This window comes from Citrus sinensis, chromosome 5 (genome assembly GCF_022201045.2).
Source record: "Citrus sinensis cultivar Valencia sweet orange chromosome 5, DVS_A1.0, whole genome shotgun sequence".
In the NCBI taxonomy this organism is placed as follows: domain Eukaryota; kingdom Viridiplantae; phylum Streptophyta; class Magnoliopsida; order Sapindales; family Rutaceae; genus Citrus; species Citrus sinensis.
Window position 1 is genome coordinate 38474075 of NC_068560.1, and position 13403 is coordinate 38487477.

The following is a 13403-nucleotide window of genomic DNA, read 5'->3' on the forward strand; positions in this document are numbered from 1 at the left end:
TAAGTTTAATTATTTTATCAAGTATTTTAATTTTGGTCAATTAGATTATGTAATGGGCATATTTTTTCTTTATTATTAGATTATTATCTATGTAGGATTCTATTTGTGTATTTGCTCTGTTATAAATAGAGTGGTCATGTAATTTGTATTAAAAAGGAAGTCTTTGATTAACTATAAAAAACATTGCTTTTAAGTTTTTTTTTTAAATTATTTATTTAAATCTCTTATGTGAAGTCGTTTTGATTAAATCGTCATCTAATTTCACTATAAGATAACTTAATAATATTATTATTGGGTGAATTATTTGTTGAGTATTTTAAGTAGAGGGGTTTGATAATTAAACTACTATGCAGTAGTTGTACTCTTATTTTCTAATAGCCTTTTTGTCTTTCTCCCATCAAATTCAGTAATTTTAAAAACATAAAATTTAAGTATATTTATGTGCATTAGTGGAGGGAAAATTTTCTTCTGATTATTTAAAGAGGAAGTAATTATTTAAAGAAAAATACTTGTTTATTTTAAGTCTTGATATTCCAAATTATGCCCAAACAAACCCTTAATTATTCTTACTTGCAAGAAACAGCCATGTGTTTAATTAAATAAACCAAACGTATGAACTTCTTAATTGCATGATACCGACGGTCTAAATCATGTACTGGGGAAAAAAGTCAAATTAAAAGTATTTTTTGCTTAGTTCCCCTAAACGCACTCTAAAATAATGTTAGAGATCTTGATATTTAAATCTTAATATTATGTGCCACTCATCTATTACATGATAAATGTAGAATTACTAATTACTTTATACTAACATCCAGTTGATAAATGCAATAGCAATTAAGACTTAAATATTAGGATTTCTAACATTAATATGTTAATTAATAACCATTTAATTTCTCTTAAACAGATTGTAATATTTGGGCTCATGTGGATCTATTAATCCGACCCGTATTCATATGGGCCGCCAGTTGACCGACTCACTCGAAAACCCAACGCATCTAGCGCAAATGCAGAAAATAACGTTTGAAGCACATGGACGCAGAGAGTGCAAAGAAGCACAAAAGAAAACACAAAGGCAAATCAACGCTCAAGCTTTAACACTGACGCACCCAATCCAACGAACTCACTCGGATAGATGACGTGGCAATAAATTTCGAAATCCCGCCTAAACCCCTAAAATCCCAAATTTCATTTCGTGCGCAATTGAATTTCAATTTCCATTCCTCCACTAAATATCTCCGCCCCTTCGTTTCTCTTGCAGCTCACAAACAACGCATCCGCTATTCACATCTGCGTCTCTCTCTTTTTCTCTTTCCTCTTTTTCTCTCATTTGAAGCCCTAACCCTAGCTCTATCTTTCTTCAGAAACAGGTAATTCTCGTTCGATTCCGACGAATTTTCACGTAATTTGTTCGATTTTAGCTCTAATTCTGCCTGATCCGTTGTTGATATTGCAGGATTTGAAATGAAAGGAGGTAAATCAAAGTCAGATACCAGAAACGCCAAGTAAGTCCTCTTTTTACGAAATTCATCAAAATAGTTCATCGATTATTGACCGTTAGATCTCGGATCTGTCTAGATGAATATATTAATTAATCTTTTTTTTTTCATTTTTGATTATAGGCTCTCTGTGAACAAGAAGCCTGCCAAAGCTGGACGAAAATCGGGAAAGGCAGCTAAGGACCCGAACAAGCCAAAGAGGCCAGCCAGCGCCTTCTTTGTTTTCATGTAATGAATCTTATCTTATCTTATCATCATTCTTCCTTTTTTTAATTTATTTTTATTCTGTTTTTTTGCGCCATAAGCCTTTATTTTAACAAGTGATAAAATAAGACTCATGAGAATTTTTTTCGTCACCTAAGTAAAAAAAGTGAGCGAGTTATGGAGTATTGATATTGGTTCGATGAATATAGGGAAGAATTCCGTGAACAATACAAGAAGGATCATCCTAAGAACAAATCAGTTGCTGCTGTAAGTGTTAATAATGTTAATATGAATTTTTTAGCTGTTGTTGTGTGCTCAGTAATAATAATAATTGTTGTTGTTAGATTATTGATTTATTTCTGTTGTATTTATGTACTCACAGGTTGGTAAAGCTGGTGGTGAGAAATGGAAGTCAATGTCTGAAGCTGTAAGTGGATTAGTGTTAGTTTGAAGATCTCTAAATATGCAGTTATGAATTTTGCAATTAAATTAGAATTCGATTAATACAGGATAAAGCACCGTATGTTGCTAAGGCAGAGAAGCGCAAGGTTGAGTATGAGAAGGATATGAAAAACTACAATAGGAGACAGGTGATTTATTGATTATTTGTGATGATATCTGTTGTCTAATCTTGTTTGTTATTTAATTGGATTGATGATGATGATTTTTAGGCGGAGGGAACTAAGCCGGAGGAAGAAGAGGAGTCTGAGAAGTCTATGTCAGAGGTGAATGATGAGGATGATGATGAAGAAGGCAGTGGCGAGGTTTTTTTTTTGGGGATGTTTTGATTTTTAGTTTGACTTGTTATCATTGTTATGTGGTTTTTCTTGAATTTGTTTGTTGATTTATTGTTTTTGGTTTTGTGCAGGAGGATGATGATGAATAGAAGTTGAAGGAAGAAATTAGCATAGTCATGTTAGGCTGTGACAATGTTTCAAACAACATATGTTAATGCTTTGTGCTTCCATGTTAATTTTTTTGGATGCTTTCATCATCTTCATCATCATGTAAGAGAATCATGTTGCTTCTCCCTCGACATTTTCTTATGCCTGCCTTTCGAAGAATTAATAGCTGTAGGTGGGAGATTCACTGCTCTATATGTACTGTGTTCTAAAGCTTAATGATTTAGCTAAGGCGTTCCATCGTTTGTAGAAAAATCCCATGTTTTTTGATGATGAATGGTGGTGATGGTTTTTTCTTATCTTTTGTAATGCTAAGGAAATTAGTTACATTTGCTATAGTTAATCTTTAACGCATTTGCATGGTTAGGTCATGATTGGATTGCATGATGTCATATGGCTTATGATTGAGCAGCTTGGATGCTGAAGTATGTTTTTAATGAATGGAATGTCTTAAAATAATTTATTTTGATAATAAGCACATTGAAGTGCTAAATTGTTTGTCAATCTGTGGCTGCAAATTGGTAGAGTAGAATTCATCCTTTGTGGCATTGCCAGTGCTAAATTTCAAGCATTCAAGTGCAATATAAATTATCTTTTCTGGTTACAATGTGTTTGGTGCCTTTTGCCTAATCACATAGTTATTGTTTGGCTCAGAAAAATGTTATGCGTCAGCTCCTTTATGCAGTTTTGAGGAAAACCTTTTTGACTTTTTACTTGAAGATGGTGCTGCCGGACAAAAGTATTTGCTGTTTTGCTCGCTGTGATTAATAGATTAAACGGCCAAGCAATTTCTAGTCATTCGTGGGTTGGGTTAATTTTTACAAATTGGAATATGTTGGATGGTTCAGCTATATATGATTGATTTTTGGAAATAATCAGTTTATTGGCAATAAATTATGAATAGTGTAGTGGATCGAAATAAAAGATGGAGAAGACATTTTGGAATAAGAATTGGGCTTATTATTAGATGGAGACTGTTCAATGAATGTGTAAGAAAATATTTGAAGAAAATAGTAAAAAAAGGTATTTGGGTAAATATTATATGAGGTAACATATTACTATGATAGGCTAATCAAGGTATATTTGATTGTTAACGATGAAGCAAGTACAAATAGATCTGTATGTGTCGATAATAAATGGTTGTAATTTGAATTTATTGAGTGATTGAATAGGCGTGGTTGGTAGGAAAGATATTTCATAAAAAGAAAATAAAAATACCCACGCGAGCTACGGACACACAAAGACAATGGGAAACCTAGAAAATTAATTCGAGAGGGGTGCAATTGAAAAAGAAAATATTACGAGGGCAGTATCCAACAATAACCTAACAAAAAGAATACCAATTATAAATATTTTTTCTCAAAATTGTCGGCAAAATCCACAAAAGAATAATTTTTATATACATGAACCTGTCAAAAAATTGTCACTCTAAACAGGATCATCAACGTACATAAAAAAGATAAAATTGATTTAATTCATCGACCTCAAAATAATTACTAGCCTTTTTGAAAATTGATCATTATTCATCAACCAAACGTTATTAAAATTAAATTATTGTTACTCCATAATCATAACCCCAGCAAGAGAAATCAAAATCAGTCAATAACCCCAATATTTTCATTTTTTCAAATCAGCAGCGGCTTTCGAGGAAGAGGAAGAAAGGCCAGTTGCCTAGTGACTTTTCTAGCCCGTAAATCCACCATGTATTTTTTCATTTTTTTAATAATCTAACAGCCGTTCGATTTCTGACTCTATACCCAACGGTAAACTATTATTTGTCCGTTAGTTACGAGTCCCCCTTTTAAATGTATTGACAGAACAGATACGTGATATTTTTTTCGGTATTGGAAGCAGATTTTTCACTTTAGTGCCGGCAGAATCTAAATTCTTTTAAGAGCTAGATATTTAGAATAAAATATTAATATATTGTAAATATCTTCACTCATTATCGAGTCGGATACGATGGATGTTGGGCACATGGGCAACGGACGGCCATCTCACAAATTTAACGAATTGTCGCGGCGCAGCGTGGTTTAAAGTTATTCCTCTGTTTGTTAAACCTGTACAACACCATTCTCCATTCAAACGAGTGTTGAATTTGACAAAGAAAAATAATCATAAGAGTAACGTTGGGGTAAATTTGAGGAACGTAGACAGATTCTGACATAAGCAAGCCTCCGTGATGGGCAATCATAATACAAAAATAGTTAAATTTCAACACAGATACTGAATAAATAGGTCTCAATTTTTGAACCTTCTCTTAAGAAAAACATATTTACTTTAATTATCTAATAGACACAATGTATTTAAATTATTCTGCCATTCATATATATACATATAATGATATATTTCACACAGAGATCTTTCGTCACACATCTGATTCTCGGTGTTATGTTTGTTTTGCCTTTGAACATCTACTTAATTCTGCAAGAATTTAACCTTATACAATTCTTTTTAAAGTGGCCTCAATTCTCTCTCACATAGGTTATTTCTTAATTAAGAGCAACCCTTATTATGTGCTCAAATTCTCAATGCATAAGAATCATTAAGATCATAACTCGTTCTTTCTCCTACAAGCATCATTATATCATCATAGAAATAGATACGAGGAACCCTTATAGTGACCTGGCTTAGTCTTTAATAACTGAGTTTTCCCTTTGAACTATAACTCTATGGGCTTTAGTCTTATTTTCTTCTATGATTTTCTACTATCTCTCTGTTTAATTCTTTGGTTAGTGAATTTACAATGTTATCCTTTGACTTCATGTACTCAATAAAAATAACTACAATAGAGAGTAATTCCCTAATGTTAATTATGTTTTTGACGTATATATCTAGACTTACTATTATACATATTGCTTTGTGCGCTTCCAATTACAGATTGATTATCACAGTGAGTGCAAATTGATGGCACAAGTTTTGGCCAACTTGGAATATCCTCTAAGAAATTTCGCAGCTATTATACTTTTTCACCATATTTATCCAATGCAATGAATTCAGATTTTGTTATAGATCTAACTATCACAGTTTTTTCTAGAGAATTTCCATGAAATAATTGTACCTGCTAGTGTAAACATATAGTCGTTGGTAGACTTTTAAGTCTTTCACATAAGACATCCACTTTGCTATTCATATTAATGTATCATTCTAGTACAATTGAATATCTAGTATAGTGCATCCCGTAATTTTGAGTATGTTATAAGCATATGAGTACCCTTACTATTGCTTTCTTGTGGTTAGCCCCTGGTTACTGGTATATCTACTGAACTTCCTCATTGTAAAAATTGAGTTTGATTTTATATAGCTTATTAAGTACATCAAAATCTATATCACTCTAGAATATTCTATTAAAGGAATTTTAGTCACAACAAAAGTATCTTTGTTGAATTTACTAAGTTTTTTTTTCACATAATATAATTGACTAAGAATAAGTCCATTAGAAGTCCTTAAATTTTTTATTCTCAAGATGACATATGCTAGATCTCATGTATTTCATGTCAAATTTATACTTCAACATATTCTTAGTAGACTTAACAATTTTATCATTATTCCCAACATTGAGCATGTCATCAATGTAAAGCCATAAAATAGCTTAGCTATTTTCTATCTCTTTGATATATATACTCATATTTCACGTTTGTTGATCTTAAAACCATTTGCCATCATCATTTGGTCAAAATTTTCTTAAAACCATTTTGCATAATCCTTGGGTCAAAATTCCCATGCTTTCAAGCCATAATGACTTTACTAATTTACAGACCTTATTATTATTATTATTATTATTTTGGGATTTTGGAGACTGTTCCATATAGATTTCTTCATCTAAGTCCCCATTTAAAAGATTTTTTTTACATCCATTTAAGTACTTCAAGATTACATAAAGTTGCAATTGCAAGTATCATCCTAATATAATTTATTCTTGTTACAGAAGAATATATATCAAAATCATCAAAGCCTTTTTGTTGTTTATAACCTTTAATTACAACTCTAGCCTTATATTTGTTAATTAATCCATCAACTTTCATTTTTTCCTTGATATCACATAGGTTTGCACCCTAGATAAAGTTCCACAAACATTTAAGTATGATTTTGTAAGATAGATTTAATTTAACTGTTAATGGCGTCTTTTCACAAAGTGTCTTCTCGTGAAATTATAAATCTTCCTTGAAGCTTTGAGGTTCACTTTCCAGTAGCTCTTTTGTTACATTTAAGTTCAATCTCAACCTATTATTCATATTCTTAAATTTCTTCTTGATCTAGGTTCTGACTATCTTCAACAATAGGCTCATGTGTTCATTTAATTGAACTCGAATCATCTTTGAATTTACAAGTAAATACATGTTCAAAAAATTATGCATTTCCTAAACAATAGTTTTTGGTCCTATCTTCATATTTGTAGGTGGAGAAATGACCACTTTAGCAAGACACCTCAACACTCATAAGAATTTATAGCAAGTTACTTTACCTTTCAATAATACGTAAGGAATTATCTCTTTTTCCTTTCAGGACACCTTATTTAAAAGTAATTAGCTAATAAAATCAACTTCTCTTTACATATCCTAAGGTACCCCATAACCTATCAATATTGCATTCATCATTTTTTTCAAGGTATGATTTTTTTGTTAAGCAATCCTATTAGATTGATATGAATAAGGAGTTGTGATTTGATTTATAACTCTATATTGTTAATAGAGTGATCCAAATGGAACAACATATTCACCACCATGATTTCTTCTCAACACCTTCATTTTTTTGTTTGGTTGATTCTCAACTTCATTTTATAGAAAATAAATTTCTAAATAAATTCATCCTTACTTTTCAACAAATACACATAACAAAATTTTATATAGTCATTAGTATACATTAAAAAAAAATATTTATGCATTTCTTAATTAGAATATTATATTTATGTGAATATCTGGTATATTCCACTTATACACTAGAAATCAAGATGGAGGAATGATCACTTTAGCAAGATACCCTCACACTTGTAAATATTTATTAGATGGCGTTGTACCTTTCTGTAATTCATAAGAGGTTTTCTCTATTTCCTTTCGGAATACTTTATTTAAAATGTAATTAAATAACTTCTCCTCACACATCTAAGATAACCCAAAACTTATCAACATTACATTAATCATTTCTTTTAAGGTATGATATTTTCTTTTAGCAATCCCGTTAGATTGAGCTAAATAAGGAGATGAGGTTTGATGTATGATTTCTTGTTGTTAGCAAAGTGATCCAAATAGAACAACATACTTACCACCATGATTATTTCTCAACTCCATCATTTTATTATTTAGTTGATTCTCAACTTCATTTTTGTATAGAAAAAATTTTCTTTATAGCTTTTTGTCTTTGTCTTTGTCTTTTAACAAATACATATAACAAAATTCACCCCTCGACTGAATGGATTTAAAGCACATATATCGTTATGTATTAGATCAAGTGGTTCAGTGCTCCTTTTAATTATTTGAGGGCATACGATTCCCTTATGTTTTGTATAAATTTGTTAGTTTTGCCTCAACACAAGATTCCCACATATGTTTTGTATAAATTTGGAATAAGGATATATGATTTATGTTAATTAATTTGTGAAAATAATTATAATTAACATGTCCTAATCTACCATGCAATAAATCAAATGACTCAAGAAAATAAGGCTAATAATATAGATCATGAAGAAATTGCTTCGTTATTCTTAAGTTCTACCTTAGCCACAAAAATGATAATTTTCTTGTCATTATTTTTGTTGACTTATTCAATTTAAAGTCTTATAATTAGGTCTTCAATGCTCATTTCCTTTCTTTTATACTTTGGATAACTCTTCAAATCTCAATTTTGTTTCAATTCAACAAAAATTGAATTGAATGTCCACCCCTGCCCTAAGTGTCAGACATTTTACTGATCTTACTAGTTACCACTTTAACCATTGATGGTTGTTTGATATTGATAATATAAATACCTTCAATTATTTAATTGATATTGTTGTTACACTATACAGATTTAATTTCAATTCAATTCAATCCTAGTGTAATAAAAAGAAAATGGCAAAATCACCTTTAGTCTTTTCATTTTTACTAAACAAATTGGTGCGTTTTGAGATTCAATTTCTTATTAACTCAAACACGAGTTTGAGTATTTTATGATTAAAAGAGCTCACAGAGAATATTCTGAATTATCCATGCAAGCATATTTCCTCAACATATATCTTACTAAAAATTGGCATTATAATAATTATTTGTATGTTATTTTTTCAGCATATATATTGTTAAGCTTTCTTATATACTTAAGAGATTTAGCATGGGTTGTAAACAAAACATTTGCATTAGGTATACACCCAACTTTCTTAGGGTGCATTTGAAAGTAAGATGCTATATCTTTTAAGTTGAAGTGGATAAAACCCATAACTGTGAAGTAAAACTGAGAAAAAAAAAACTGCTAAGCTGCCAAAACACAGTTGTAAGGTGTTACCAAACAACTTTTATTTTTGAATTACACATCATTCCCAAATGCACCCTTAAATTACTCAATTGTTGTTTTCCTATTTGTTTGTTAAAATTAACACGTGTCCATGTGTTTGCTTCATCACTAAACACTGCCTCTTTATTATTCCCGTTGGATATGCCGAGGGCTGATAGTTTCATTCATCTCCAAAGACTCAAACCTTTAGCATAAATTACTTAAACAAAATAACAGTTGTAAAATTTCGTTCCTTTTGTGTGTGTGTGTGTGTGTGTGTGTGTGTGTGTGTGTGTGTTACAATTATGAAAATAATATAACTCTTAACATCTTATCAGGCTAGAGTATGCTCTCACATTTTGTTTAATATTGACTTAATATATATCATACTCCAAAGTCCAAACATAAGATACAGCCCGTGCACGTTGAAATTCCATACCCACTACCCAGCAAAGAAATAACATGGGTTTTGTACTATATTTAATTAATTCCCACTAACCAACCCCTACGTATAATTATTAGCCAATTTTTTGAATCAAAATCTTGGTTTATAATATGATTTTTCATCTCATAAACAGAATGTGCGTAATTTCGTTTTTTTTTTCCTTTTTTTTAATTTTTAAATAATAAAGTCATAATAGTATAGAAAAATTTCTATTTGAAGTGAATTAGATAATAATAAGATGTAAAAACTAAAATTTTGAATATATAAAATATTTGCTAATACATTTATAAATGTATTTTATGCATTTTCATATTTTGAAAACATTGTGCATTAGACTCATTATCAATGCTATTAAATACATTAGTTTCTATATAAATAACCAAAACAATCATGCATCCATTTATCTCCCATTCAATTCTAGAGCTGCGAATTTCATTTACTAAAGATATTTTTTCTATGAATAAATAATTACCCATTATGTGAGTTACTATTTAGGATAATTTATTTGTGAACGAGCGTAACTTAATTATTTTAAACACTCGTGTAACACACTCATTATTCAAAATATAATTCTCTTACCATTAACCCTAAAACTTTTGTTTCTAACATGTTAAAAAATACTTCGTTGAATGTGCAGCAAATTAATTAAAGAAAAACTATTAAGTAAAGTTATTTTTTAAAAAATTATTTCAAAGTATAATTAATTCCATTGTTGTAAGTTATGCTAAATTTCTTGAAAATTTTTCTCGTGTGTGCTAAATATATTTATTGGTGTTTTAATAAATAAATTAATTTAAGTGTTTTAAGTAAAGATTTTATTAGTATTTTAAAGAATATACATCTGTAAAATTTAATTCTTTAAGTTTAGTAGATGACTATGCAAAGTAGTAAAGTGTTCAATGCAAATAATTTCGCTCTTTCTTTATTGTGGTTGTGAAAATTGGAAGAATTGATGCAGATGTCACCAACAAATATACTAAAATTAATGTTTAATTTGTGATTAAAAGGATGAGATATTATTATTTTTAAATAATATAAATTTATTTTGAAGAATGAAAAAGTATTTTCGGTTGTGGGGAGGTGGGCTATTATTATTTTTAATTAAAGTATCGACTTTTGCAATAATAAAAGTTGAAATTTAAATTTATGAATTTTATAAGAATTCTTTTAATACCTTAATGGGGATCAGTTAGAAATTTTAAATATATGTTTTCCGAGCCTCCACTGCTCACGTGCTGGATCCTCCGCCGGTGGTAAATGGTATGAGGTAGGTACTGTAACACAAAACAGAATGGCATGGATGGGTTTTCATGTTGTCATGCAATGGAATAACATGGCGGACACCGAACAGTCACATCACATCCCTCTGACTTGGCAGCCAATAAATAAAGCAAAGCAAGACAATTAGACAAAGGGCAAATATTTTACGCCCCTTTTGCTCTCCGGTTGCATTAATTTACAGGACAATAGGTTCTTTTTCTTTTCTTTTTCGAATTTAAAGATTACACTAGTTTCTCTGATCAACGGGATCATTTAACCAATGACTTGGCAGGGCCTACCCGCCTACGCCTGTGAGTGATTGTAGTTCAAAAGAATAAGAAGAGTAGAAATGACTTACCCGCGAGACCCGCAAGTTATAGCGTTAATTTGGCACAGTCAACTTTCTAATTGCATTAAACTGAGCAATTAACTCCGCCGCCTGTCAATTACACACTTTTTGTTTGTTTCCAAAATAAATATATAATTCAGAGTGAGTGTGTGTGTGTGTGTTGGTGATGGAATGGTTTCTATACCCTTGCACTCTAAAGTGACTTGTTTCTTCTTCCCCAATCTATAAAATAAATTTATTTATATAAAAATGAAAGAAATGGTTTGAGTTTGGAAGTGGGTAGTGAAGGGTGGGAAAAAGAAAAAAGAGAAAAAGCCAAAAAGAAAAAAAAAAGAAAATTCAATCAATGAAAATGGAGTGGCCAAATTTTCAACAAGGAGGAGAAATGGAGAGGCAGTTTCAGCAAGATGGAGGGGACACTAGTAATGGGTTGTGCGTGAAAGTGATGACTGATGAACAAATGGAGTTGCTCAGGAAACAGATCGCTGTTTATGCTATGATTTGTGAGCAGCTTGTTCAGATGCACAAAGTCTTCTCTGCTCAAAATGAAATCGCTGGTCTCTTCTCTTTCTCTTTCCTCTTTTAGTGATTGTGTTTTATTTTAATCTTATTTTGATTTTTTTTGGGGGGCGTGGGGGGGGGGGGGGGCGGCTTTGGTGTTTTTCCATTAGTCATTGCAAGTTTCTGTTGCTTGATTTTGCTCCGACTTGCTTTCTTAATTTAGGTGATACGATAACCAATCAGTTTATACATGGAAAATCCCAAATCCATACTTGAATCATGCAATAATTGAATCCCAAATTAACACGAGCATAGAATCTCTGATTGATATAATGAAGAAATGATCATCTTTAAGTGGATGTAGAACACTTGCAAATTCTTTCCTTTTTCGGCAAAGCCACTGCCTCCCCTTATATTCCGGAAAGGAAATTAGAAACTTGCTATGTCATATTCATAGGCACTAGCCCAGTTTTCTGGGAAAAAAGAAAGCATGATTATAGTATATTTTTTGGAGAAATTGGAAATTGATTTGAGTCTTTTGAAACCCTATCGAATACGCTTGTCAACGAGTATCCAATTGCTTTTGCTTCAGCAGACTTTCCGTTCTGTTGCACCATTCACTAGTTTAGCTACTTATCCCATCAAAGTCTTGCTATTATTCTCGTGATTCATTTATCCAATCAAATTCTACTAGGACCTTGCCGTAGGCCCGCAAAATTTTGAGGCCTTTTTTGTCTTGTAGGAATGAGAATGGGGAATCCATACTTTGATCCCTTTGTGGCATCTGGCAGCCAGAAGCTCACTGCCAGGCAACGGTGGACCCCGACACCTGCACAGCTCCAAATCCTTGAGCATGTTTACGATGAATGCAAGGGGACTCCTCGCAAACAGAAGATCCAGGATATGACCGCTGAATTGGCAAAACATGGCCAAATTTCTGAAACAAATGTGTATAACTGGTTTCAGAATAGGAGAGCCCGTTTAAAGAGAAAGCAATCAGGTGTGGTTCCAAACAATGCAGAATCAGAAGCAGAGACAGTGACACATGCTGAATCCAGGAAGCAAAACCCGGAAAGCATCCAGTCATTGGAGGATTCAGCACCACCACCCAGGGACGAAGATATCTATCCTCAAAGTCCTGATTTAGGTAATAAATTTTTCTGCTTCAATGTTCTGCTCAACAAATATAAACTTATTTTCAGTCACATGTAAGTTAAGATTCATAGGCAGTTTTTGTTGCATGAGAGGTATGCAAAATTTCTGTTTTTGATCCTTGTTACTTATACTGATGTCAATTGGGCGCACCCTCATACAAATGAGCAAAAGATTTCTGAAACAATCTGGGGTTTTTGTGTAGGGATTGACCAGATGATTGGTAAGATGGAAATTCCCGGAAGCTTCAGTTTTCACTGGCAGGTAGACCGATATGACATGCTTGGATGATGCCCTTCCAGAAGGCAGTAGCTTAATTGAGGAGGGTGAACATGTCTTTTTGCTAAGAAATATATGACCTACTAGCTGAAAATCTACAAAGACAATTGAACGTGGCCAAACTATATTGTTGTTGAATCTAAAATACACCTATATTCTAATTCTGATGAGCTTGGTTTGTTGGAGCTCAAAAAACTTTCTTAAGTAGTTAAAGTTGATTGCATGGAAGAAATATTAATTTGTGACTGCATCTACCCACGCATTCGACACCAAGATATGTACATATATGCATATAAATACTTATGTATGTTAAATGTTTCTTTTTAGCTTTTGTGCTCAAATTTACTTATTCT

At 31.7% G+C, this 13403-nt stretch overlaps 2 protein-coding genes across 3 annotated transcripts; both read left to right on the forward strand.

Annotated features, from left to right (window-relative positions):
* The first annotated feature begins 1202 nt into the window (after positions 1–1202).
* LOC102619973 (high mobility group B protein 3) lies at positions 1203–2857 on the forward strand. Of its 2 annotated transcripts, XM_006473741.4 has the most exons (8): positions 1205–1367; positions 1454–1502; positions 1620–1724; positions 1910–1967; positions 2083–2127; positions 2210–2290; positions 2372–2464; positions 2569–2857. In XM_006473741.4, exons 2-8 carry the CDS (start codon positions 1462–1464, stop codon positions 2584–2586), a joined length of 441 nt encoding a protein of 146 aa, XP_006473804.1. In that variant the 5' UTR covers positions 1205–1367; positions 1454–1461; the 3' UTR covers positions 2587–2857. The 2 variants fall into 2 exon arrangements, with proteins under 2 accessions (XP_006473803.2, XP_006473804.1); XM_006473740.4 differs by having other exon boundaries at positions 1203–1367; positions 2372–2857.
* An 8298-nt stretch (positions 2858–11155) lies between these two features.
* LOC102621096 (WUSCHEL-related homeobox 13) lies at positions 11156–13376 on the forward strand. The gene is made up of 3 exons (XM_006473745.4): positions 11156–11675; positions 12362–12766; positions 12977–13376. Exons 1-3 carry the CDS (start codon positions 11465–11467, stop codon positions 13060–13062), a joined length of 702 nt encoding a protein of 233 aa, XP_006473808.1. The 5' UTR covers positions 11156–11464; the 3' UTR covers positions 13063–13376.
* The last annotated feature ends 27 nt before the right edge of the window (positions 13377–13403 follow it).

Bases quoted from the DNA above. Each gene is read 5' to 3' on its own strand.
- LOC102619973 (XM_006473740.4), top strand. From the start codon at position 1,462: ATGAAAGGAGGTAAATCAAAGTCAGATACCAGAAACGCCAA. The intron at 1,503-1,619 runs GTAAGTCCTCTT...TTTTGATTATAG, and splicing joins TCAGATACCAGAAACGCCAA to GCTCTCTGTGAACAAGAAGC. The intron at 1,968-2,082 runs GTAAGTGTTAAT...ATGTACTCACAG, and splicing joins AGAACAAATCAGTTGCTGCT to GTTGGTAAAGCTGGTGGTGA.
- LOC102621096 (XM_006473745.4), top strand. From the start codon at position 11,465: ATGAAAATGGAGTGGCCAAATTTTCAACAAGGAGGAGAAATGGAGAGG. The intron at 11,676-12,361 runs GTCTCTTCTCTT...TTTGTCTTGTAG, and splicing joins TGCTCAAAATGAAATCGCTG to GAATGAGAATGGGGAATCCA. The intron at 12,767-12,976 runs GTAATAAATTTT...GTTTTTGTGTAG, and splicing joins TCCTCAAAGTCCTGATTTAG to GGATTGACCAGATGATTGGT.